The sequence below is a fragment of the Gadus macrocephalus genome, chromosome 18 (genome assembly GCF_031168955.1).
Source record: "Gadus macrocephalus chromosome 18, ASM3116895v1".
NCBI lineage: Eukaryota > Metazoa > Chordata > Actinopteri > Gadiformes > Gadidae > Gadus > Gadus macrocephalus.
Genome location: NC_082399.1, coordinates 14,111,431 through 14,136,874, shown reverse-complemented (window position 1 = coordinate 14,136,874; position 25,444 = coordinate 14,111,431). Strand labels below are relative to the sequence as shown.

The window sequence follows — 25,444 nt, the reverse complement described above, 5'->3', positions numbered from 1 at the left end:
TGGGGCCAGGGGGGTTGGAATGCTTTCTTTGACACTTTTTTGCTGCTGTGCGTTAGCGTTGAAAGCTTATTATACCATGGTCTGGGGGAATACTCAATTCTGATTGGCTGCAGGGTGTGCATTAACCCCTGATATACGGACACCTGCTGAGCAGTTCTAGTCAAATTGTCTGTTCAGCCTTCAAAACGAGAGCTGGTAAATTGTGAAAAATTAATTAAACTGTAATCAGACAACGCGGTTATATGCTATAGACCCGAGAGTATCTGTGGTATAGAGGCGCAGACGATTTTCGATTATAAATATGTACAATGCATAACGTTAGCTCTCTGGCTCATAGCTGAGTGGAATAGAATACCTCGTTACCAAGTTATATCTAAAGTCCGTCCTATTTACTGGAGGAGTGAACAACGTTTCCGTTGCATAAGAACCTTACGGGAGGGTAATGATTGTTCCAGGTATTAGTCAAACCCTCAGGCGTTACCAAGGAAACTAAGTTATGGCTTGTGTAAAACTTTATATTTTGATTGTAAACCGCATGAAAATATAAATGAATGCTCTTCATTTATTTTCTTTGGCAAGTGACCGTGGTATAAGCGGGATAATGCCCTTCGAGGTGTCCATTATCAGGAATTAATGGACTTTGCGGAGGCAACCGTCGTTCTAAGGCCTCCGCGTCGTCCATTAATTCCTGATAATGGACACCTCGAAGGGCATTATCCCTTACATAATCCCCATTTGTTTGGTCTCAACTAGGTTCTTCCCTCAATGACTGAAGGGAGATTTCAGATGTGTGGCCCCGTAATTGGGTTGTTTGGGGGTTTTGTTGTGCAAAAGGGCATTTAAATGAATGAGGTAAATGAAGGTGAAAGGAGAGGGATGGCTTGTTGGTCAACAGCAGCACAATATAACTGCATCATGTGTGTAAGAGCTACTCTCTCAAGGTAAATGATGTTCTGAACACATCTTTATCCTCAGAAAATCTATTTCTAATCTGAAAAACGTTGAATGTATTTGAATCGAAATATTTTTTCTTAAAAGGGAATAAAGTGGCTTTTCTTGTCTGCCCTTTTCTGACTTGAATGAGAACTGTTTGATCTTTTACGCACAAATTCCCAGTCGCGTTCCCTTTTTTCTATTTCCACTTCCTGTTGTAGCGAAGGCCAACCGACGCCTGCTCAACCATAGCATATGTAGGCCTACCCTTTGTGAGCTCACTGAAAGCATGGCGATTTTCTCGACAGGTCAGGGTAAACTGAGGAGGGGGATTATTTGGGAACGAGGAGAGTTTTATTCATCACCGTTGTTGCTATGTTTACTCATCATTTCAGCCCTCTCTAGAGGAGCGTTCAGCTTGTCTTGCTCGAAATGAACGATTCAGATTAAGTCTTAACTCTGCAATCCCCTGAAGCACAAAGTGCATATGCCGTCCAAACTGACATGTCCTTAACGCAATTACAAAGAGAGAATCCACTTCACAGTAGCGGTTATAGTCAGTCTTCAGTTAAATGTATTTATATATAATGTCTTTATATTAATGTAGGCTCACTGTAGGCTACCTTATTTTCATTTTTTTTTTTTTTTTTTTTTCAGTACATCAACAAATTCACAACTCAATTGAGTGGGAATCATTAAAGTCACCGGGTTCTAAGTGTATTATGTGCCAATACATTTTTCCCCCTCCACCATTTCTTTCCCTTTATACCAAACATTTAGCAAACACATCCTTCCTCTTTTAAACAGCACTCAGCACGAGAGCACACACACACACACTTAAGTGCAAGCTCTTGTTTAGTTCTCCTCCGTGTATTAGAGTGTGCCAGTACAAAAGCCATGTTATGGAGGAAAAGCTACAAGTAAAACCAAGAGACACAGGGAATCAAAGTGTTTACGGCCGCACAGCGCATCTTAAAAGCACCCTGCAGGTTGCCTTTGAATCCACCAAATTGTTGTCCAAAATAAGGTTGTTTCTTTTCCCTCCTCCGCCCTCCTCGTGTCTCTGCGGGATCAGCCGCCTTCCATGAATGCGAGCCAGCGAAGGAACGGGGATGTGATACTATTGAACATGGGGGGGGGGGGGGGGGGGGGGGGGGGTCATGTGACCGCGGTAGGGGGCTCCTGATTGGCTGCCACCTCGCCAGGCGTTAATGAGCACGGGCCTCTCTGCAGGAGGGGGTTCCCTCGCAGGCAGCAGGTGGATCATTATCACAATGAAAGGAGAGGTTGAGATCAGTCACCTAGCTTATTATCTGTTCAAATGCTGTTCACTGGGTTTAACTGTCAACCCGGTTAACTCGTTGGCTGAAGTAACCTGGTTGACTGACTACAACCTAACCCGAGTGTGGTACCCGAGTTAACTGAGGTTAAGGGAGGTGAACTGGTTAACTACGGTTAGCTGGTTAAGTTAGTTAAACTGTTAGGTAACCTGATAACCTGGTTAACTTTGATTACCTGGTTAACTGGGGTGCCCTTATTAATTGGTTACCTGGTTTTCTGAAGTTAGTTAATTAGCTTTGGGTAACTTGATTCCCTGGTTACCTAGATAACTGAGTTTACCTGGTTAACTTTTGGTTACTTGGTTAACCGGTTACCTGGTCACTGCTAACTGAGGTTACCTGATTAACTGGTGGTTAATTTAGGTTAACTGAGGTTATTTAGTGTTCATCCAACATTCAATACATTCTAACTTCTAGCAGTCCTATCTGATCACGGGCGGGAGAGGTGTTGTTGTGTTTAAATTACAGCATTTGTTTTGTCGGAAGTCGGAATACAATTTGAATTATCTTCTTTCTTACACGGCACAAGCAAAGACTTTTGAGAGGAAAATTGCTTTTCCCTCTCATGAATCCGAGCATCATATTACATTGGCAGCAATAATGAATGTTTGTGCTGCTCCGTTCTGATGCAGCTGTTATTACTGTATTGAGGAAAAGGCTGAATGTAAGATCTCTAGTTCCTCGACCAGAAATTCCAACCCTTCAATAGATAATTCATAACCCACGTATTTCTTTCATACTCTTTTTTTTCTTCTGCTCGGCCCCTCGGTTGAAGCAGTTCCCAGATAACGTTTCACCTTCATTCTACTAACTTCTTGAGAAATGTTTGTGGGATTAGAATTTCCTGAAGGCTAACTTTTCAGCACAGCAAGATCCCTTTTGAATGAGAAATAAAAACCACTAATCCACTTGCCACAGGAAGTCGAGGAAGGCCGTCCTGGGATTAACCATTCTGCAATGTTTTGACCAGTGTGGCCGAAAACAGGCGTGATGTTGAATCTACCGCAGCTTTTATAACGCACCTCCTCGCTTCCCTTTGCTCGGCCGAGAGATACGACTGTTTACGCAGCGCTCGGAGATTAAAATCCTGCGCCAATGCTTTTTATTGTTTTATTTGCCAAAATAAATTATTTGTATGATTGCATGCGTGTTCGGGGCGCATGCACACACACACACACACACACGCACACACACACGCACGCACGCACGCACGCACGCACGCACGCACGCACGCACGCACGCACGCACGCACGCACGCACGCACGCACGCACGCACGCACACACACACACACACACACACACACACACACACACACACACACACACACACACACACACACACACACACACACACACACACACACACACACAGCTGATGTATGAGGCCCGAGGCTTTGGCATGACAAAGGTAATCAGCCACACGTAGCAATCTAATTAATAGCTACAACTGCGACTCCCTGTGACGGAGGACTAACCCGGTCTGTCAGCTGACGGTTGGGGGACAGGGGGACATACACGCTCCTGGCCTGAGGACAGTGGCTCAAATTAAGTCACCGTGTTTTCACTGCTGTCGTGGCTTTACAGCTTGCTATGTATGGTTAAAATGAAATCATTGTCTCCATGACTCCTGCTTTTTTTCTTCTTTCTTATAATTTTGTAAGGAGAAATTGGGATGATTATACCCTTGGAACACGATAAGATATATCAGATGAGACAACAAATTATCTGCGGTATTGAATTATGGGGTGGTTTGTAGGTGTAAGGGGATGATGACGATGATAGCAAACGGCAGTATGGTAACCATAGCATCAGGAATATGAAAATAGAAACATGACGTGGACAGTATATAAAAGTTATAAGATATAGTTGTATTACGAACTATAACTCAGTGCTGAGTTTTATTAGTGTTTTGGCTAGCCTCAAGCCAAACCCACTCACCACAACCTAAGTTTACAAGCATACAAGATTTGATTAGATTAATCTTTATTGTCATTGCCCAAGTACAAGTACTAGACAACTGAGTGCAGCTTAGCATCAACCGGAAGTATAACACGGTGCATAAATAACCTGAGGTGTGTCGCAAAATATATAAGTCGAACCTTGCAACAACAAGCCAAACTTAAAAACGTACAAGCCAAACCTTGCAGCCACAAGCCCAACTTAAAAACCTACAAGCCGAATTTACAGGAAACATTCCAAAACTGTAAACTTTAATCCGAACGGCAGTTTTCGTCTGGGACCTCCCCTGTGTTGCTGACAGAGCCATCAGTTCATCTTAGTGGCTTACTGATGTCCAGAATGTTCTCTCCAATCAGCCTGATATGGCCAACATGGGAAAACTAATCAGCAGCCATCGCCGGGGACCACAGGGCTTGAGTGACAGTGACGTGCCACGGCATGTTGCATGTTGTTTCTCCTTCACCCTCCCTCTGTCCTGACCGGTTCCTCCAGCCCTCCGCTCTCACCCCTCCCCCCCCCCACATCCGCCCCCCGCCGATTTCTAAGATGTGCAAGACGGACAGCTGTGATCCGCTCTCGATTTATCCGCAGGCTGAGAAAGAAGTCTTTCAGCCGCCGTCCGACATGACACCCTCTCTCTCTCTGTTCCCCTCCCTCTGAATAGCTATGGCTCTAGCTCTCTCTCTGTTCCCCTCCCTCTGAATAGCTATGGCTCTAGCTCTCTCTCTGTTCCCCTCCCTCTGAATAGCTATGGCTCTAGCTCTCTCTGTTCCCCTCCCTCTGAATAGCTATGGCTCTAGCTCTCTCTCTGTTCCCCTCCCTCTGAATAGCTATGGCTCTAGCTCTCTCTCTGTTCCCCTCCCTCTGAATAGCTATGGCTCTAGCTCTCTCTGTTCCCCTCCCTCTGAATAGCTATGGCTCTAGCTCTCTCTGTTCCCCTCCCTCTGAATAGCTATGGCTCTAGCTCTCTCTGTTCCCCTCCCTCTGAATAGCTATGGCTCTAGCTCTCTCTGTTCCCCTCCCTCTGAATAGCTATGGCTCTAGCTCTCTCTCTTCGCCTCTCTCTCTGAATAGCTATGGCTCTAGCTCTCTCTCTTCGCCTCTCTCTCTGAAAAGCTATTGCTCTCTCTCTCTCTCTTCCCCTTTCTGTCCTCCTCTTTCTCTTTCTCTCGCTCCTGGTTGAAGCGTATGGGTTGGCACAACCCCCGCCCCCCTCCCCATGCTGAGTCATTGATCGATGATTGATTGATTGATTGATTGATTGATTGATTGATTATAAGAGATCAAAACAAGCCACCGTATGGATTTTGTCCATGTCTATAACACCATCAGTTGTTGAGGTTTTGCAGGTTCTACATTGAGAACCAATTTAAAACTAGATTGGCTCCACAGCCTCACCTAAAATCCTATATTTTAATATTGCTATGGATTCTTTAGAAAGTATTCCGTCAAGTCACGTGTCCAACGGGGATGCTAGGGCAAAATTGTCTAGTCGGTAGGGTGTTTGGCTGTCAAGGAAAATCACTAAGTCGCTTTCGCTAGAGTCAAAGGGAGGTCAACGTAAGCCTCGTTTCCACCAAGCGATGCGGCTCGGTTGGGCGCGGCTCGGTTGGGCGCGGCTCGGTTGGGCGCGGCTCGGTTGGGCGCGGCTCGGTTGGGCGCGGCTCGGTTGGGCGCGGCTCGGTCCGCTCATCATAATAAATGAGCGTGCTGAGCCGCTGGTGAGCCGTACATGTTTTCCGGTACCCCTCCATTGGGGTACCAAGCCGTCTGAAAGGGGGCCGAAAAGGTCGTGCTACAACGCCGTCTGTTGATTCCGTCCTTAATATGCGACAGGGGGATCAAAACAAACAAACCCGTGAGGTACTTCTGGACAACGACAAATTTCGGGATAAACAAATAGAAAGCTTTGTTTATTGAAGAAAAGGTTGGGTAAAAGTTTGCCGTCCTTCTTGGAAGTCCTACATTGTTGCTTTTTGTTCATTGTGTCGCTTTCTATCCCTGCCTACCATCTAGGGATAGTGTCGGCAGGGGAAACGCCAGCCAGAGTAAGCATAACCGAGCTGTCTCGCTCCGAGCCGCACTTTACCGAACCCCACCGCTCGCTGGAAACGAAGCAATAGAGCCAAGACCAATGCTAACTTCAGATGACTTACTTTATTACGCATGGATATTTTGGGTTTGATATTTTACTTATCATTAATAATCAAAGGGGACATATTATACCACCAGGTTAATCATACTCACACCTGGTGGGATAATATGTCCCCTTTAAAAGGTCAGAGGAAGCCCTTTTCCGTTGCCCCTTCAAATGACCAGGTGGGCTGGTGGGACGGCCGGAGAGACGAACAAACCCAGGGGGAACTTTAATGAGGTCTGAAATTGATTGACACATCGGTTCAGGTCCCAAACCTAACCACTATGGAGTTTATGCTCACATGATAGGTGACCAGGTGGCTGAATCAGAAGTTATTGTTTTATTTGCTCAGAGCAGGGTGGACATAGATCACAGCCCAGCGCAGAGAAGCATGTATGGAAGTGAATCCATACGGTCCACTGCACGCGCCAATTTTCTTCCAATCAGTGTCAAGACACAAACTCGCTGCCATCCATCATGTTTTTCCCCTCATTCATAAATGTAGAATGTATTCCCTAAGTCTTTGGTGGTGGGTGGGAGTGTTTGGCGCTGGGCGTATGTGTATGCGTTCAGTGGATTGCAGTGTATGGATTTATGCCGCCGCCGCCGCGGCTTCCAGAGTGCAGCGCTGTCATCGGTCGGTGTGGAGGCAGGTCCTATTTATAGTCCTCCTGATATAACCAATGGAGATCTTAGCGTCGGTTGACACTCGGCCTGATTCATGATATTAGACCCTGCGCTTCAACCGCAATGCGCACTATCTCAGGCCTGCGCACGGCCGTGTGTGTGTGTGTGCGTGCGTGTGTGTGTGTGTGTATAAGTATGTGCATACATAATTCTAAATATGTAGACATAAAGTAGCGACCTCAACGTGGTAAGAGGAATATGAGCGGCCAGTGCGTGGCTATTTGAGGCATATACAAAGATTACATGCAAATCTCTGTCAGAAAACCCTAAGGTCAAGTCAGGATGATGCTGAGATGCTCGTGCTAGTCTCTGCTCATGTGTCTTAGGGCAGGATAGTGTCTAGGGTGCATACCTCCTAGCCAAAAGATACTGCATGTATGTCTGCAGTCTACCTGTAAGTATTCTGAAAGATGTCTGAATGATGAAGGATATGGTTATGAATTCAATATAAGTCGCTTTGGGTAAATAATATTCCTATGTGTTTTTATGCTGTCTATGTGTGTGTCTGTGCCTCTGTGTGTGTGTTTGCATGTGTGTGTGTGTGTGTGTATGTGTGAGTTTGTGTGTGTGTGCGTTTGTTTGCGAGCGTGTGCATTTGTTAAAGTGTGTGCATTCGTGTGCGTGTGTGAGTCCATTAGTAGGGTCAGTGTTTTCAGCCTGGTCATGCTAAAATGCAGCTGACAGGATTAAGGCTGTTCATGCAGATTTCAGCGACATCCCATAATATCAGCCCCAAACACAGTGGCCTCTTTACACAAAGCACACGCACTGGCAGAGGCGCCCACATGCTGTGAGGAGAACACACACTCAGCACAATCGCTCCATACTATACTGTTCTATGCTAATGCATATTATGCTGTACTATTCATCATTGTATTACAGTATATCCTATACTATGCCCCGCTGTACTTTAGTATTGATTATATGCTTTGCAATACTGTGCTAAGATATGCTACGCCAAGAAAGTTACAAAAACATCATCAGCCAAAGCGAAAGTTCAGATGAAACACAAAAAAATAAATATCAATTCAAATACACAACCAAAAGTCAAAGTACTTCATCGTCGTCATGACAACCTCTCATGAAAAACCACGGCGAGAGAGTTTCTTATTTCTTAATGTCGGCGCTACCGAGCTGAGTGTGCGGCGGCTGGATACAGTCAGGCCAGAGGTGGTTCCAGACAGACGTATGCACCGGAGCAACATTTTAAAAGTAATCCGAAGTTTACTGGCGTTATAAAGGTGTGACTGGCTCAATATGGGAGTGAGTATCGTACAGTAACAGAGCTTACGCACTTCACAGGGCTGACCCGTTTCGCTCCTCTTTGATCCGATTTAGATAGAGGGCTGAATCTTTAGACGCGGTGCCCTTCAGAAGACGCTGTGAACCCTGTAATATCTTCAGAGACAGGCGTGTGTTATCAGCACATGGAAATGTTCTTTGATTCCTCCGGGGTGTTGGATAGCATGACCCTATGAACTGTGATATGATAGGTGTAGTTCTGGAGATCTGTGCTGCTGCCTCCACAAGTAACAGATAAACATCTCACTATCCATTGAGGCGTAAAAACACATTAAAACACAACACACCCTGAAGCTCACTATACTCCAAGCCTTTTTCAGGAGAAGGAAGGAAATCGTTGCCTTACCTTTCCACTTATTTGTGTAAAACGGTTTGCCGAATTAATTTACGTCAAAATGTAAGACTTTAGCGTCCTTTTAAAAAATACACATTTGTTTGATTGTGTCACCAATGTCGGTGGAGGCGGTCATCATTTTCCAACCAATAGTACCAAGTCAAATCCCTAAAGATCCAATCACTACACTCTGCTGAGCCTTTTGTCCCGCCCTCCTTTACAGATATGTGACAACATGGATGCAAGATAAAGCCTATATTCTCTATGAATTCCCAAAGGAAGCAATTATATTTCAACTCAATCCTTGATTATACGCTATGGAGATGGGCTTTTCATTGTAACGACTATATATAGTATGATGCATTGGTACATAAGGGTAGATGCTTTTAAAGGTCTTCCATTGATGTGTATCACTTGTCAAGGTCACTGTGCGCCTCTTCAGGGTCAAGATGTGCCCATTATCAGCCTGTATGTGTGAGTTAGAGTTTATTATGTTTATTATTAGAATTACATATATTTTGCATAAGAATAGACGCCATAAGGAACAGCCAGCTCGACACGTAAAAAAAAAATACAGCGAGAGAAATACAAATGTAGTTTAAATTAATAATTTCTGTTCATAAGAAAAAGCATTAGAACATTTAATCCAGAAGTTCGGTAGGAACATGCTTGGGTCAGGTGGATTTCCACTTAATCCTCACATCACATGATGTCCCATAAACAGTATCTCCCTTCCTGGCTGTGCTGCAGTAACTAACCTGTTAGGTTAGGTCTGCACCAGCTGCCCTCCTCGCCTCCCCGGGGAACAGTGACCCCCCCCCCCCCTCTGTCGTCCTCCTCCGGGTTTCGACCCTCTTGGGCTATGGGGAATCCTTCCTTGTCTTTCGGGGGTCAGGGGGTGTTGTGGTTTAATGTTGGCCTGTAAAGCGCTTTGAAATTGCAGTTGTAATAAAGGACTGTACACATAAACCTGTTGACCTTTACCCTGCAGTGAGTTTAAATCCCATTTAGGGTATCTCTCAGTCTAGGAGGGGGTTTGAAGCAAAGCATCCTTGCTCTCTGACCTCCACTTGTCCTTGAAGGGGGAACCCAGCATCAGGGTGAGACTGTGTCGCGCTAATAATCTGATTTTGTTTCAACACATAATTAGCATTCAGTGCTGAGAGATAGACAAGAGCCAACAGTTCTTGAGTTCAGAGTTCAGTTCTTTGAACTCATGAAACATGGATTGATATTCGTTGGAGATCTTGAAGCAAAGCTCGAATTTGATCGGATGCACTCCTGGAGGTCAGCATATCTATAAGCAGGCTACATTTGAATACGACCAGGGTAGTCTGAACGCAAAGATTGGTTTCAATGCTCAAGACCATAAAAAAATAAAACAGCAACACTGAAACTCACGATGTGTTGACTTCTAACCAATAACGGTTCTCCAGCAGTTCTCTCTTGGAAAGGTTTCCCTAGCAACCGAACCCAGAACGAAACAATCATAACCCATAATGGCTGTTCTGGCGAGTGCAAAATCACGTTGGCTTGAGCATTATTAAACAAAATATATGACACAAAATATATTAAACACCTCTGTGTTGTGTTGAGGCTTTGGCATTTTCCTTATTGCCTTCTGTCATTATTAGTGGGTTAATAATCGTTCAGAGGCCTTCTCCACGTGCGGGTTTATATCATCGTCCAACGCATCAGGGAAATGACTGACATTTGTGCATTGCGTTGCATGAGGGGTCATTCGTTAAAAATGCATAAAGATTCATTTGCGCTTCTTTTCATATCCAAACACTGAAGGACTTACTGTATTACCTTTTATTAAAATAGAAACTATATCTAGAATCTGTAAAGCACAAAGGCACACAGAGCGGGAATTCCGTTAACATTTCACCGAAAGATTAAAATGTGTCTCTACTTCCGGTCACTTCGCTCAGGAATTGTGCTAAACCATGTGCTTTGGGCTTAAGCTATGATTAAAATGACTTGATGTATATCATGTAATGATATATCATTTAATTTATAACGAGACTCATGGTTCTGTCGTACGCACAGCGGACTCCTACCCCTATTACGCAATGGAAACGGCCGTTAAACCGACATTATATCGGAAACTTCGAGCCTGAAAATCAGACATGCATAAAAACTGCGATGAAAAGCTGCAGAACTTCTACTCATTAGAGTTGAGAGTTCCCCTCCGTGCTGGGCATGGACAGCAACGTGCTTCTGGATGGAAAGAGTCGTGCTCACAAAGAATCAATTCCCCCCAGGGCTTTGCTTCATAACGAACACCGACTTTAGTTCACTCCAGCAATTTGGCAGCCGTTGCTTATCTCTCTGCTATGAATGTTTCCAGGCAACGCAGTCCTTCAGCCTAATGTACTCAGGGAAATAAGTTAGCCTACATACTTTCACTGCACGGCTAAGTCGGCTAGGCTACGTGTGCTGGGGCCACACACAGGGGGGAAAAGAGAAGACAAGAAGGAAGGAGAGAGAGAGAGAGAGAGAGAGAGAGAGAGAGAGAGAGAGAGAGAGAGAGAGAGAGAGAGAGAGAGAGAGAGAGAGGATAAAGAGAGACAGACCAAAGGCAGGAGGGGAAAGAGGGTGAGAGAGAGTAAGGAAGATGAAAGAAGTAATCAGAGGGAGAAAAGGAGAGGGAAGGTGTGAGAAAGGAGTAAGGGTGATGTGAGAGGAATGGAGGGAATAGATAGAGGGAGGGAGAGAAAGTAAGGGGGAAAAGGAGAGAAATTATTCATCTCTATGAAGAGGAAGAGCAATGCATCTCTTGTTTCCACCGCACCCTCGTGTATCTCCTATCCCTCCCTCCCCCTCCCTCCCCCTCCCTCCCTCCCTCCCTCCCTCCCTCCCTCCCTCCCTCCCTCCCTCCTCCTCTGTTATCTCCAGGCCTTTGAAACGGCACCTGTTACAAACCTCAGTCTCGTGGCTGGGAGGCGCCTCCTTGACGTTGCGGGCTCCCTCCGCCACATTTTAGCTCGCCTGATACCCCCGAGGCAAACACAACCCCGAACATCTTCATCCACCCAGAGCTTAATGTCTTCCCAGCAGCCTTGTTGATACGGCATGGCGAAGCGCAAACATTTTAGCGCCGCCATTGCTGGGCGGCCCTGCTGCTAAAGAAATATTTGCTAGCTCGGAGGTTATTAAGATAGGGCTTGTGTTGCTTGTGTCGATCGCTGTAACACGAGGGAGCACTCGTCAGAGGCGCGGTAGCTTCTTTAGCTTATTTAGTTTTCATATTCTTTATTCATGTAAGGGCTGGCATGCTAGAGTTCTAAGCATGTAAGGATACTTAGCATGCTAGGGAACTTTGTATATTAGGATACTTGCCATGCTAGGGTACTTAATATATTAGGATACTTAGCATGCTAGGGAACTTTGTATATTAGGATACTTGCCATGCTAGGGTACTTAATATATTAGGATACTTAGCTTGCGAAGGGCACTTAGTATGTAAGGAAACCTTTAAAGCATGTTGCAGTGTTTTTTTAAATATAACTGCTGTTATCCTAAAACTGACATTGCGTGGCGCTCATATCACCACAGAAAATAAAATCTCTGTTGGCAATGATGACGTTACCTTGAAAAGTAATATAATGTTTGACAATAAAAGAGAACGCAGTGGTAACAATACACAAGAGCCTCATTAGTCAAACCCCACTGGAGCGGACATGTAATGCATTTTTTCTCGAGCTTTTATCGGATTATTCTGGAAAATACCGGTCGGGGGTTGACCATATGGAAGCGGAAATATGGAAGCAGAATACAACTCACACATCAATCAAACTCACTGGGGTTATAAATCCTCTCTATTTTAGCTATCCCTGCTTTCGCAGCCGCTAAAGAAAGGCAGAGAAGGTAAAGCAGTCGAGGCCCTCTTTTATTTTGAAGCCTGTGGGGCTGTTGTTTTTTTTCCTTCTTCTTCTGCCTGCTCCTGGGGAACGTTCTATAGGAGATTGCTGCCAACTGGCAGCCCACTCACCGACCCGAGTCCATCAATAACAATGAAGGAGGTGTCAAGCCCTGATTAGAGTTTGATATTAAGGCTGAGGAAGCGGTGCAGTGTGTGTGGGGGAGGCTGTATAAATATGTATTTATGTGTGTGTGTTGGTCTGTGTGTGTGTGTGTGTGTGTGTGTGTGTGTGTGTGTGTGTGTGTGTGTGTGTGTGTGTGTGTGTGTGTGTGTGTGTGTGTGTGTGTGTGTGTGTGTGTGTGTGTGTGTGTGTGTGTAAGCCCACATTGGAGGCTCCTCCTGCTTTTACAGCGGTTTGACAGGAGGTCAGCCTGTCAGCCTGCGCAGCCGGTCTCTAATCAACGGTAAACAAGCAAAGAATGAACATAGAAGCCATAGAAAACCAGATGATGTACACCTTCTGGCCTGTTAGGAATACATAAGTACATGCATACGTATTTAGACCTTCTGCAGTCAAACATTGACACAGAAAGGGGGAGTGACGTGCGAGAGAGTTTGGTGGAAATGGACAGGGGAGCGGGGACAGAAGGAGAAATGGAAGGAGATGGATAGGTAATCGGAACTGAGAGGGAGGGGAGAAAGAGGCAGATATAGAATGAGAGAGAGGGTGGGGAGAGGGACGGAGATAGAAGGAGAGAGTGGGGAGAAAGGGAAGAAAGAGAGACAGATATAGACGGAGAGAGAGGCGGGAGGAGAGATTGATTAAGAGAGTGGGAGATTGAAGCAGAGCAAAAGAGTGAGAGCGACGGAGAAAGACGCAGATGAGAGAATAATCTGTGAAATACCGTGGTTTGGTCTATAGCAGTACGTTGCCAAAGCAACGGCTACGACCAGGAATAAGAAGCCACAATAATTACCAACTGAATTACGGCCGATGATGAATTCCATCGACGGTGTAAGCGTGGAGCTCACATGATGGCGAGCGCCGGGCTAGCATCATGGCCGTTGCTAAGGTCTCCATTAGCACGAGCACCGCCAGAACGCTTGAATCCATGATTAACTTCTGGCCAGCTAAATTAATGACTTGTTGGAATATGCCATGCTTGCGTCTCGGCTTGATAGATCATCGCACACACCCGATTGTCACCACAGTCCGAATCAGTTACACATTTAACCTCACATCTTCCTGAGATACGGAGGATAACCTATGATGTGACCTCACTTCCTGCTGAGTGAAGGATGTGAACCCATGATGTGACCTCACTTCCTGCTGAGTGAAGGATGTGAACCCATGATGTGACCTCACTTCCTGCTGAGTGAAGGATGTGAACCCATGATGTGACCTCACTTCCTGCTGAGTGAAGGATGTGAACCCATGATGTGACCTCACTTCCTGCTGAATGAAGGATGTGAACCTATGATGTGACCTCACTTCCTGCTGAGTGAAGGATGTGAACTCATGAGTTCAACACACACACTACCCCCTCTCCTTGCAGCAGGTGAACTCCAAGCTAAGCATTTTGAATTTCCTGTTCCCTTGGGCTTAACATTTGTCCACCAGGAAATGGACTTTATTATTTGACATACATGACAGATGTACACTAAACCCAACTTCATGCTTAGAATATGATAAAATATATGTATGTGGCTGTGTGGCTCGGCAATAGACCAGAGCCATACAAACGTCTCTATTGTACTGCGTGCTCTGCTGTATATACACCACAGAAGTGGTACTGAGTCGACACCAGCAGAGTATAATACATCTTGAACCACGTAACGTCGTTGATGGCGAATGCAGGCAGGCAGAATCCTATTCACATCTAAACCAATGGGAGGTCTTTCTTTGTGGGATACTGCCTTTTAAAATGGAAAAGTTTGTCGTATTAGAATTCCTTAGGGAACAGGCTTTGTAGTCGTTGTTTCTTTAAGGAATTTGGTTCTCAAATTAATTTTTGGGGGGTGGTGGAGCCTCGTTTTAATCTTCAAGGACATAACCTCCTGGAGGAATCCTTTTTACGGTCACTTTTAATTCGCAACGTGAGACAATACAGATCATTATCACATGCCACCTACTTACTGTGCTGAGCCAATCAGCTTTCATGTGTCTTGATTAGCTGGGCAGGTATTATCGAGGTAGTTTCTCGACCAAGGAAGGGGTTGGACTGGAAAATTACGATGTGATTAAAGGATGGAAGCAGAGTGTAAATGATGTGATTGTACTTTTGCATATTGAGGATAGGCTCTAATGCGATCCACTCACAGCTTGTTTTGAAGCACTGAAGTGCACACTTATGAACAATGATTCAAGCGAACAGGCTGTGAATGTATACCCATCTTTATTCAAATGTTTATATAGTATTGTTAATAATGATCATACATCACAGTACACAAATAAACAAAATACATCAAGCGAATGTAAACACATTAAACCCAGGAAAAAACATTGATCAATCGTAAAAATCGAAAGCGCCTATGTGTGTGCTACTTTATTCAATCCTAATAACAGTTGACTGTTTTACCATTGTTGACCTGTCGCACGACATGTATAAAAATAAGGTATATATACATCTATTTAAATACAGATACATAGATATAAAATTCTCTGCGTGGGCACAGCCATCTTATAACCGCGTCGGGGCAAAGAGGCGACTACCTGGTCACTTATTATTCCGACGGCACTCAGAACCGTCGCGGGGCCGTTGTATTGGCGACATGCAGAGCCAGAGCAGAGTGACTGCACTGAGGAGCCCCCACTGCCTAGGAGCCCTCGGGCAGAGCGTTTCCTGATGCACATCGTTAGGACAGAGCTGCGGGCCGCGGGGGAGGAGGGGGGGGGGGGAGGCCGAGGGAGCGAACGCAGAGGAGGGAGAGTGCTGCCCTGTTCAGGAGGAGGACTCGCTTTATTGATGCACTCCTGTTCCTCGCCTCTTGTTTTCACTTATTTTCACATTATCCTCCTCCTCTTCCTTCTCCTCCCCCTCCTTTGCTCGTCTTCCTCTTCGTCCCTCTCATTTAGCTTCATCTTGATTTCACTTATTTTCTCCTCTCTATTTTCGCTCTCTCCTCCACATTTGCCTCGTCCTACTCTTCATTATTCTCGTTTTCCCTCATCTTGTTTTCACTTGTATTCTCTTCTCTTTTCTCTCTTGCTCCTCTTCCTCATCCTTGTCTTCAGCCCCCTCCGTCTTCTGATATCCTCTCTCTTTCCATCCTTGCAATAGTTAGCTCCAGCCATCATTTATTGCACTCCTTTGCCTCAATTAGCAGCCAGCTGTTAATTAAGCTATATTATTTTTTCTTCTGTGTACCAATTGGTTCCGCAGGTCTGTGGTGTTAGGCCCAGGAGGTGCGGTCTCCCAAATATCTGGACAATGTGTTTGGACAGCCTCTTCCTCTGGTGCTTCCCTCCCTCCCTCCCTTCCTCCCTCCCTCCCTCCCTCTCTCCCTTTTTTTTTTTCCCTATGTTTGCAAGGTGACTGGGTAGTCCCATGCACAGCTGCAATGCAAGTGCGGAAAATCATACAAAAAAAACAAACACACACACAAACACATACTTAAACATAAATGTTTAAACACATACATGTAAACAGACGTATTCACATGCACACACACACAAACACTTTCATGAAAGAGTACACAGACAAAAACACACACACACACACACACACACACAGTCACACAAAATCTTTGTGAAAAAAAGCTTTTGAAACAGAGTTCTCTGTTCAAATATCTTGCACAAACATACAAAAAACATACTCATGCAGTGCACGCACACACACAAAACAATCCTCCCATTGTAGAAGCACAAAGAAACAAACAGCAGACGACAATGTTAACCAGCATTGTTTTAGAAGATATTCATGCATGAGTTCCCCCGGTCTCCACATTTGCACACAGCCATTGTTTAGCGTCTCATCTCTGGTCTCGTCTCAGAGCACCGCAGGAGATGTGGGCTCAGGACAATGAGACGACGGCTCAGACATTGAAACAAGAGACCCGGGCGGAGGCACGTTCTGTTCTGTAAGCACACAATATAACCTCAGAGAGATGACGAGGGCGCGGTCTACGAGGGCGCGGTCGACTACTGATGTTGATTGGAGGCCAGTTTCTTAGTGGTGGTTTTCTTTCGTTGTGTGGTGGTGGTGGTGGATGTTGATGGCATGTTTTGTTTTGATCTCAGCCTTAGAAATGTCATTTTTTAACACAAGACCCGTACAAGACTGTTCAGTGTCGAGCCGGTAGAACACAATTCATCAAGGATCAGTTTGGAGATTAGGGCATCTCACTCTCATTGGGGTTGGTTTTGTGGTAAAAGTCTCAATGTTTTATTGACCATTTCGTATATATCGCTGATCTGATTTCCTGTGATTCTGACCCCTAGTGCTATTAGTTCGGTTTTGCAATGTAGTTTTAAGGAAATAGTTTAATTGTCAATAGCCAGTTGCTGTGATTATTCTTTCTTGATACGTCTCAATCATACAATCTAGGATCTCAGTTAAATCTTACATTTTGTTGGACTATTTATTCATGAGATTCATCCCTCTGATTAAAAAAACAGCAAAGAAATTAAAATTGTGTTGCTTGCTCCATAACAGTTAATTTCTGCCAATTATTTATTTATTTTTACCATTATCCATGATTTCATTGTGAATAATTAATCATGTTGAAATCATTCAGTTATTCAAGTAGTATTAGTATTCAACCTTAATTAATTGGATTTTCTTTCACACATCTTGTGAGGTGCAAATTGATAGTTTAATGTTGTTGGTAGCACAGGCAGTGCTACTTAGTCTTTTTGAAAAGTACAGCTGAAACCAAAAGGTGCAATAAAGTGTGCGTGTCAAGTGTTGCAGTGGTAGTGGTACCAGCTGTTCCCAGGGTCTGCCCGTTAATGAGTCTCTCCCTTTCTACTCAGCGGGGAGAGGGAGAGACTCAGGGAGATGGTGTGGGGTTGGGGCTGCTGGGGTCTGCCCGGGGTCTGATGGATGGCTGAAGTGACTGCACTGCGTAGGGCTGTGTCACTGCAGACAGCACTCAGCCCGCGCCCGGCGCCCACGGTCCGCTGGGGGGTGTGGTCAGCCAGGGCATTTGATCATGGACAGCCCCAAGTCACCCAGGGCTCAAGGAAACGGCTCAGAGGCCGCAGGGAGGGGGCTTTGCTCCACTTCCCCCAGGAGCCGAGGACAAAACATGTCAAAAGAGGTCTATGCGTCGTCCGGTGTCGAAAGCTGCTGTACAGGACCTGTAGTATCCTACGGGCTACGGTCAGCTGGACCTGCAGAGTGGCACAGTGAGCTTCCAGGGGGGGTCTGCTGTCACTTTGCCCCCCCAGTGACCCCCCTGCCGTGCCTCCTGTCTGACTTATCACACTAGCAGTACAGCGGAGACTGCCTTCAGCCACCGCCCCCCTGCTAGTGCCTTCCCCCTGTGAAGTCAGTCGTCATGGTCCCCAAAAAGAACAGTGACTGATCTGCTCAGACTACAGGCGGGTGAATGGAGTCACCAGGAAAGATTCCTACCCCCTGCCACGCATCGACGAGTCCCTGGACTTGGTCTCGGGGTCCTCCTTGATCTCTGCAGTGGGTATTACCAGGTCCCTCTCTCCCGAAAGGCCAGACCCCAGACAGCCTTTTTTGTAACGCCCCTGCCATCTTGGCCAGGTAGGATGACAAGGTGCTTTCTGGTATTGTCCGTCAGCAGTGCCTGGTGTACCTAGATGACATCCTGGTGCATCGCAGCTCCTTCCAGGCTACCCTGGGCTCCCTGGAGCAGGAGGTTAAGAGCTGCAGGCCTGAAGCTGCACCCCAGAGGGAAGTATCCTTCTTTGGGCACAGGGTTGGGGGGTGACCGTCACTGACCGGCCCGCCCACACCAACCAGAGGCAGCTGAAGAGCTTCCTAGGCCTGGCTCTTCTTGTTTTCTCTCTGAATGTGAACCTTCGTGGAGGTAGTTAACTTTGAGTTACCGTTGTTCACTGTGGCTGAATGAAGTTGTGGCTGTCTGCAGTTTGGTGGTTAGATAAACCGTGGTGTCGTGGATTCAACGTTCTCCTCAGATCATATGTGACAACGTTACAGCATTTAAACATGCATAGGACTTAAGTCACCATTTCTACCTTAAATTCATTTTTACTACTTTTAGTTTTTATTGTTTATGAATATAAATATGGTAATTACTAGCTGACATTTGACTGGGAATTAATAATTTTTGTACAGCCCTCGCGGCTTCTGTCGTCCCGTCCACATACGAAGTGGTGTGCCCTCTGAACTCCATTTATCTGTAAGCTTTGTCGATACAGCGTGTATGCTTTGCAAGTTCGACTCTGTGAACCTATACACTTGTACATTATTTCAAGTATCATACACACAATAAAGGATCTTTAAATATTCTTTGTTTGACAATATATTGGACAGAAACACCACTTTCACCAAAATACAATGCATAATCGAAGTAAAAAAACAACAACTTTTTTTCTTCTCTCGTCAAATGTACCTCTCTGATAAAGTGTGTTCCGACCCCTTAGGATCTGAATCTTCACCTTAGTCATGATGGGCAGTGATGGATGTGCTGATTCCGTGCAAAACCCTCTCCATTGGCCTTTCTTGCGGAGGCTAGCATTTTGGTGAATATATATAATCGGTGGCACTACAATCTGTCATCAACGTTGTGCCGAGCGCTTAGCTTTTCTCATGAACCTCTGCCGCGATTTGCTTACGCATGCCATCGTGTCGCTCTCTCTATCCCTGGCTAGGGCTCGGCCATATGGCCAAAATATTATCTTGAAGATGATGTTATTGCAGATAGCACTGCAGGGATTTTTTTTTGTCACGAAAACGTCAAGCTGTGTATAGGATGTCAATCATCGTATCCAATGATCCCATTTATTCAGTTACAAAGAAATCCAAAATTAGTGATTCCAATTCAAAATGGCATAATAAAAACGTCATAAATATAAATATATCACCCATCCAGTGTTTAATTTATACTTCCTGACATGACAGCCAGAGCCGTGTCTGTGTTCTGATGTTTCAAGGGATGTGTGTACACCATCTGACAGAGTAAGGACTTTCCAACAAAGTAGGAACTGTTTGACATAGGGAGGACTGTTTGACATAGGGAGGACTGTTTGACATAGGGAGGACTGTTTGACATAGGGAGGACTGTTTGACATAGGGAGGACTATTTGACAGAGGGGGGAGTGTTTGACATAGGGAGGACTGTTTGACAGAGGGGGGAGTGTTTGACATAGGGAGAGTGTCTGACAAATCGGGGACTGTTTGACATAGGGGGGACTGTTTGACATAGTGGGGAGTGTTAGACACAGGGGGAGTGTTTGGCAGGGGGGGTGTTTGACATAGGGGGGACTGTTTGACGTAGTCTGAACTGTTTGACAAAGTGGGAGCTATCTGACCAATAAGAACTGTTTTACAAAGTGGGGACTATCTGTCAGAATGGTGATTGCTTGACAATGTAGGGACTGTTTGACAAATTTGGGTTCATTTGAGGAAGTTGGGACAATTTTAACCGAAAGGAAATGAGATGACTAAAAGAGGATCTGGTTCCCCGAGAAGGAGATAATGTGATTATTTTCACCTAGCTGTCTTTATTTCGGCAGGAGCCACTCACTCTTAAGACTCTGTGAGTGTCGCGGGAGACGCTATTGTGAATAAGAAATAAGATAAGAATGAGATTTTATGCCAATGAGTCGTAGGCTTTGTATCAAGTATTTCACGTATTTCGTGAATGTTGAAAGGGCAAGCACACGACAAATGCGCTTTGAGTTATTTCTCAGTGCCAGAAGCCCATATTAAACACCCACACTCGACAATGTTATTCCTTTGTCCGTATATTCTGCTCATTTAATGTCTCTCCAGCAAAAAGTTTGCTTCAGACTAGGAGCTATTCAACGCCACAAAAAAAAAAAGACCTTCAAGCTAAGCCACGACCTTTGAGCTCAACAAAGCAGACATTACTAGTGGAGCAATCATTTATTTGTGCATACGGTGGATCAAAAACATGGATCCATAACTTAAATACAATCTTATTATACTTTAAAGTAAAGTACTAATGTTTCAAAGCCCATAATTATCACTTAAGCGATATAATATATCATATGTTTTTTATTGCATATATGATGATGTGTTTTGATGTCCTTCTCTCAATGGGGAGGAGTGGTCCCTTCAAGGTCAGCTCCTTTCCCACTGGCTTTCGAGGGAGTTTTTCTTCTTAACCTTTAGCAACTCGGGGTCAAGGGAAAAAAAGAAAAAAGTATAATTTGTATCCTGAAGCCCTTGGGATTATGGAGCCCTTCAAGACGACAACTCTGATAAAACACTGCCAAAATGAAAAAGACTTTACCTGACAGTTTGCACATCGAGAACCGAGAATATTGTCAATTCAGAAAATGCTGCTCGACTGTCTGGACTGGAATGTACAAATAGTGGTATAAGAGTAGATCCCTGTATTGTCACTGTGAATGCTTTGACAGACTGCACCAGAAATCACTCAACCGAGTTTTCCTTGAGACTTGGCGAGCGTTGGGCGTAAGAATGATGCATCCGACGCAAGACAGGCTTAAGCTGCAGCGTTTAGCAGTCTAGCCTGGACCAGAAGATGTCGACTCAAGGGGGAAAGGGTTTACAAAGGTTTGCTAATCCTATGAGATATCCCTTCTGGCCCCACTAATTCTCGCCACACCTTAACATGGCTTCAATTAATATTGCGTTGACATGTATTCCTTGAGCATACACGTTTACTGCAAAGCCATTTTATAACAAGTGAGGTTGAAAACCCCCCTGACGCATTCAGTAAATGTTGAACACGCATAATAATGAAAGAGCTGTAAAGCTTTCTGAAGCAGTCAAATTCAAGCGCAGGATCATTTTAGGATGAGAAAGCAAGCAGGAGCCATTTTATATTAAAAAATATGTTTTATATTAATATTAATCAGTCATATCCTGACATTTTGAATGCTCACTTGGATTGTACTAAAACTTACCAAAAAATCATTGCCCATGGGCGAGTTAAAAACGGAGCTTTATCTGTTTATTCCTCTAACCTAAAATCAAAGGCAGCCACTGGAGAGACTTGAGAGACAGAGAAGAGAGAGACAGAGAAGAGAGAGAGAGAGAGACAGAGAAGAGAGAGAGAGAGAGAGAGAGAGAGAGAGAGAGAGAGAGAGAGAGAGAGAGTGACAGAGAGAGAGAGAGTGACAGAGAGACAGAGAAGAAAAAGCACCACTCGTGGAAAGCTAATGCTTGGCCCTCTGTCAGGAAACTCTCTCTCTCTCTTAGATATCTCAAAGCGCTGCATCGCCATAGCAACCAGCCAATGCACCCCCGTCCCAATGACCCTTCTCTTGCAGAGGACACATCGTGGGTAAAGGTATAGGTTGATCCCTTATCTCGCCAAAGCCGGCTAGCACCTAGTTTGACCCGGTGCCGAACGCTAGCAGATTGCAGGTTTGAGTGTCTTGAACTTATGCTAATGACTTGACAAGCAGACGCCCTGATGTATATAATTTGCAGTTCTACAGCCTTGTCAAAGCCATCAATCTGATCCCTGAATGTGTATCTGGAACTGAATAGCCGTCGTGAACTAGCATAGATTTGTGCGAGTGTATGTGTGGCACATCCCTCTCTGACGTCGTGTTTTGATGAATAATTCAAACCGTCTTTCCTCTTTTCTACTATTTCTTCTTCCGATTACCTGCAACTATTTCATCCCAAGCGATCCGTGATAGTAGTCATTAAGGAGCAGGTATAAGGGGTTAGTGTTATTGCTCAAGGACGCCAAGGCAGTGTATGGGCTGTGGACACTGGGAATCTAACCCGGCATCTGAGCCAATGGAATTTGAACACCCTGCTAGCCACAAGACTGTCCTGCTATGCCAAATGGAGACGGGTTGTGTGTATTTTGTCATGTGAAATATGTTTTGCTCTTCATCTCTCTGTTACCCCTGGGATGTGACACCACACTGAGGGGAGAATTGAACCCAAGAAAATACGAAAGTGTTAATCACCCTCACCCTCCGTCCCCCCACTCTCTCCAGCGCCAGACATTGGCTTTCACTCACTCAGGCTGCTATCAGCAGGACCACAGACGCCATCCAACCCCAAACTGTCTGTTCTCCTCGTTCTTTCTCTCTCCAGTCTTGCTCAACATCTTCCCACCCCCCCCACCCCCCCTCCTCGCCCCGACATTCCCTCTCTCGCTCCACTTTGTCTGTTTTAAAACTGGTTCTGCCTCCCTCCGCTAACCCAAAGGTCAGCACAGCGGCTCGTAGTTTGTGGTTAGCCTCGTCATTAGTCTGTTTGCTGGCCCTGTTGAAAACCTAATCACCTCTCTCTCTCTCTCTCTCTCTCTCTCTCTCTCTCTCTCTCTCTCTCTCTCTCTCTCTCTCTCTCTTCCTCCAGGTGTAAAGAGGGCTACCACGGACTTCGCTGTGACCAGTTTGTGCCCAAGACGGACGCCATCTTGTCGGATCCAAGTATGTTTAATTTTTTTCCTTTTTTCTCTTTTGCCGGTTTGTCGGTTGGTTTGTATGTGAAAAATGGTCCCCCCAGATCTCCTTTGTGGGTGAGAATAAAATGGTTCCAAACTATTGCACAATCTCAAGGAACGGTCAAGGCAATGTAGGTCTGATTAATAACTTTAGACCCATGTTTGAATATTCGCTTCCCTATTATATATGAGTTATACAAGCCCGCTGGGGGTTGTATAACTCCCAGCTCCCAACCCCCTTCTTCCACTAGATACAACTTTACGAACTATTCTTAGACTACTCTCCTGGTACCTTATATAGATACCATCCCTTGTGTGAGAACCGAAATCGGCACAAAGCGGAATATGTTTCCAGCCATGTACAGGACACGTGGCCTGATCAACGCCTTGTTCGTGAGTGCACGTGTCGAGATGGCGTGTACCAATTATCATTGGTACATAAGCAACAATACAAAACCCTGTTTAGAGCCCAAAGCCCCATTACACCAAGCCTGCCGCTTGTGACGCCATTCCTCATGAACTCTGAGAACCCGTCAACATGGTGATGAATGGACGACCATTTCACATAGTAGGGCAGCAACCGTTGGAAAAAGCCACAAAATCCCACCTGTTCCTTTTCTCCCATGGTTCATCAGAAACTAAACCCCCACTTCACCAACCCCACCACCACCACAGCTCCCAGGAGATTTCTACTAGTGTGTGTCCTTTTCGCTGCCTCGAGAACAGGAATAAATAAAGGAAACCGAAAAACAAAGATGGAATTAAACGCAAAGCGGTGACCGTTGATGGGCAGCCGGACTTCCCCTCGGTGGCGCGGCCTTAGTGAGCTTGCCGAGTCTGGCGGTCACGAAGTGCTTCGGCGCCTGTGTACTGAGGACCCGATAGGGGACTGTGCCTTCCATTAGACGCCTCCGTTTCCTCGGAGACGGCGCTAATGGAGTCTCTGGGCACTTCCTCTCAAGCCATGAAGGATGTTTTCCCGCTCTTTCCGGCTCGCCGCCTCCACAAAGGGATTAACTTTATGTCCAACAGGGGGGGACGGATGTGTTGCTTTCTTATGTGTGACCAATCATATCGGAGCAGATGTTTTTATTTTTTTGGTTTGAATGGTCTGTCGTCTGGCAGTGCCTTAACCTCAGTTTTTTTCACACTTGTATCGTGAAGTCGCAGCTTTCGTCGAAGCAGAGATTTAATGGCCGCAGAGGTCCACCTTGATTTCACGAGACAACTGCAGACAACGACTGACTCAACGACAGACTCTTTTTGTTTTTATTGTTTTGGGTTTTTGGGGTATCTCAAATCATTGAATGTTCACCATGAAGGTAGATTTACAGATTAGGCCTGGCCATACCACTCAAAGGGAGTTCACAGTTGAGATTGATCAGTCCACGAGGACTTCACAGCTTATTTTATTTGAGCTGTCAGCAATATTATTTATTGTGTACCGGTTTTAACGCTGACAGAATTATCCACTGTTTGTCCTCAGTTTTAACATGTAACCCCTAAATGACATTAATTCCCCATTCTGGCAATGGTTGATCCAGCAAATAGACCGGGCCGTGTTGTATCGTACAGCTGGTGCTGGTTGCCATCAGTGAATGCCAATAAGGTGGCAGGCATGAAATCGTTTTTACAGTCGGTGCCGACATTCATCTGGAAAATCTGATTGTGGAACTGTGGAATCCTTGGAAAACAAAACGGGTACAGACCTGATAGAAGAACACATTTGTGGGTGTAGCGAGGCTTGTTTCGATGTAATTCTTTCAGCTCCCCTGTATTCCACTCTCATTCAGAGTAATGCCCTTTCTACACCTCCTAAAGAAGTGCAGTGCTCCCGCAGTCATTTCTGTGTCAAGGGCTCTTCGGTTCCGTTTCTTACCCATTCTCTTTGGTTCCCCTCTTGAAGCCGTCTTAACTCCCAGGTCCTCCAGAGCAGAGGACCTGTATTGGGTCCTCCGCCGCCACACCACTTTAAGAGTCCCAGGGCTGGGGGTGCCTGGGTGGCCCCACGTTTCCTACCTCTTGTCATCTGGTTCTCTCGTCGCCACTTCCGTACAGACTTACCGTTCATTTCCTGCTGCCGCTGTGGACGGACGCCGCTGTCCTTTAAGCCTAAGTGCCCCCGTGCTTTTTGTGTGTGTGTGTGTGTGTGTGTGTGTGTGTGTGTGTGTGTGTGTGTGTGTGTGTGTGTGTGTGTGTGTGTGTGTGTGTGTGTGTGTGTGTGTGTGTGTGTGTGTGTGTGTGTGTTTGAGTGCAGGTGAGTGAATGTGGACAACTACACATTAAGTTTTTCCAGCAACAGAAAGGTTGCCGGTTCCTAC

General features: G+C 45.4%; 1 protein-coding gene across 1 annotated transcript in view; it reads left to right on the top strand.

The window, feature by feature from the left end:
• Positions 1–25,444, top strand: part of nrg3b (neuregulin 3b) — an 81,381-nt gene that overhangs the window by 32,808 nt on the left and 23,129 nt on the right. The window contains exon 2 of the mRNA XM_060036636.1: positions 23,036–23,109. Coding sequence (XP_059892619.1) covers positions 23,036–23,109 — 74 coding nt within the window. The remainder of the gene's footprint in view (positions 1–23,035; positions 23,110–25,444) is intronic.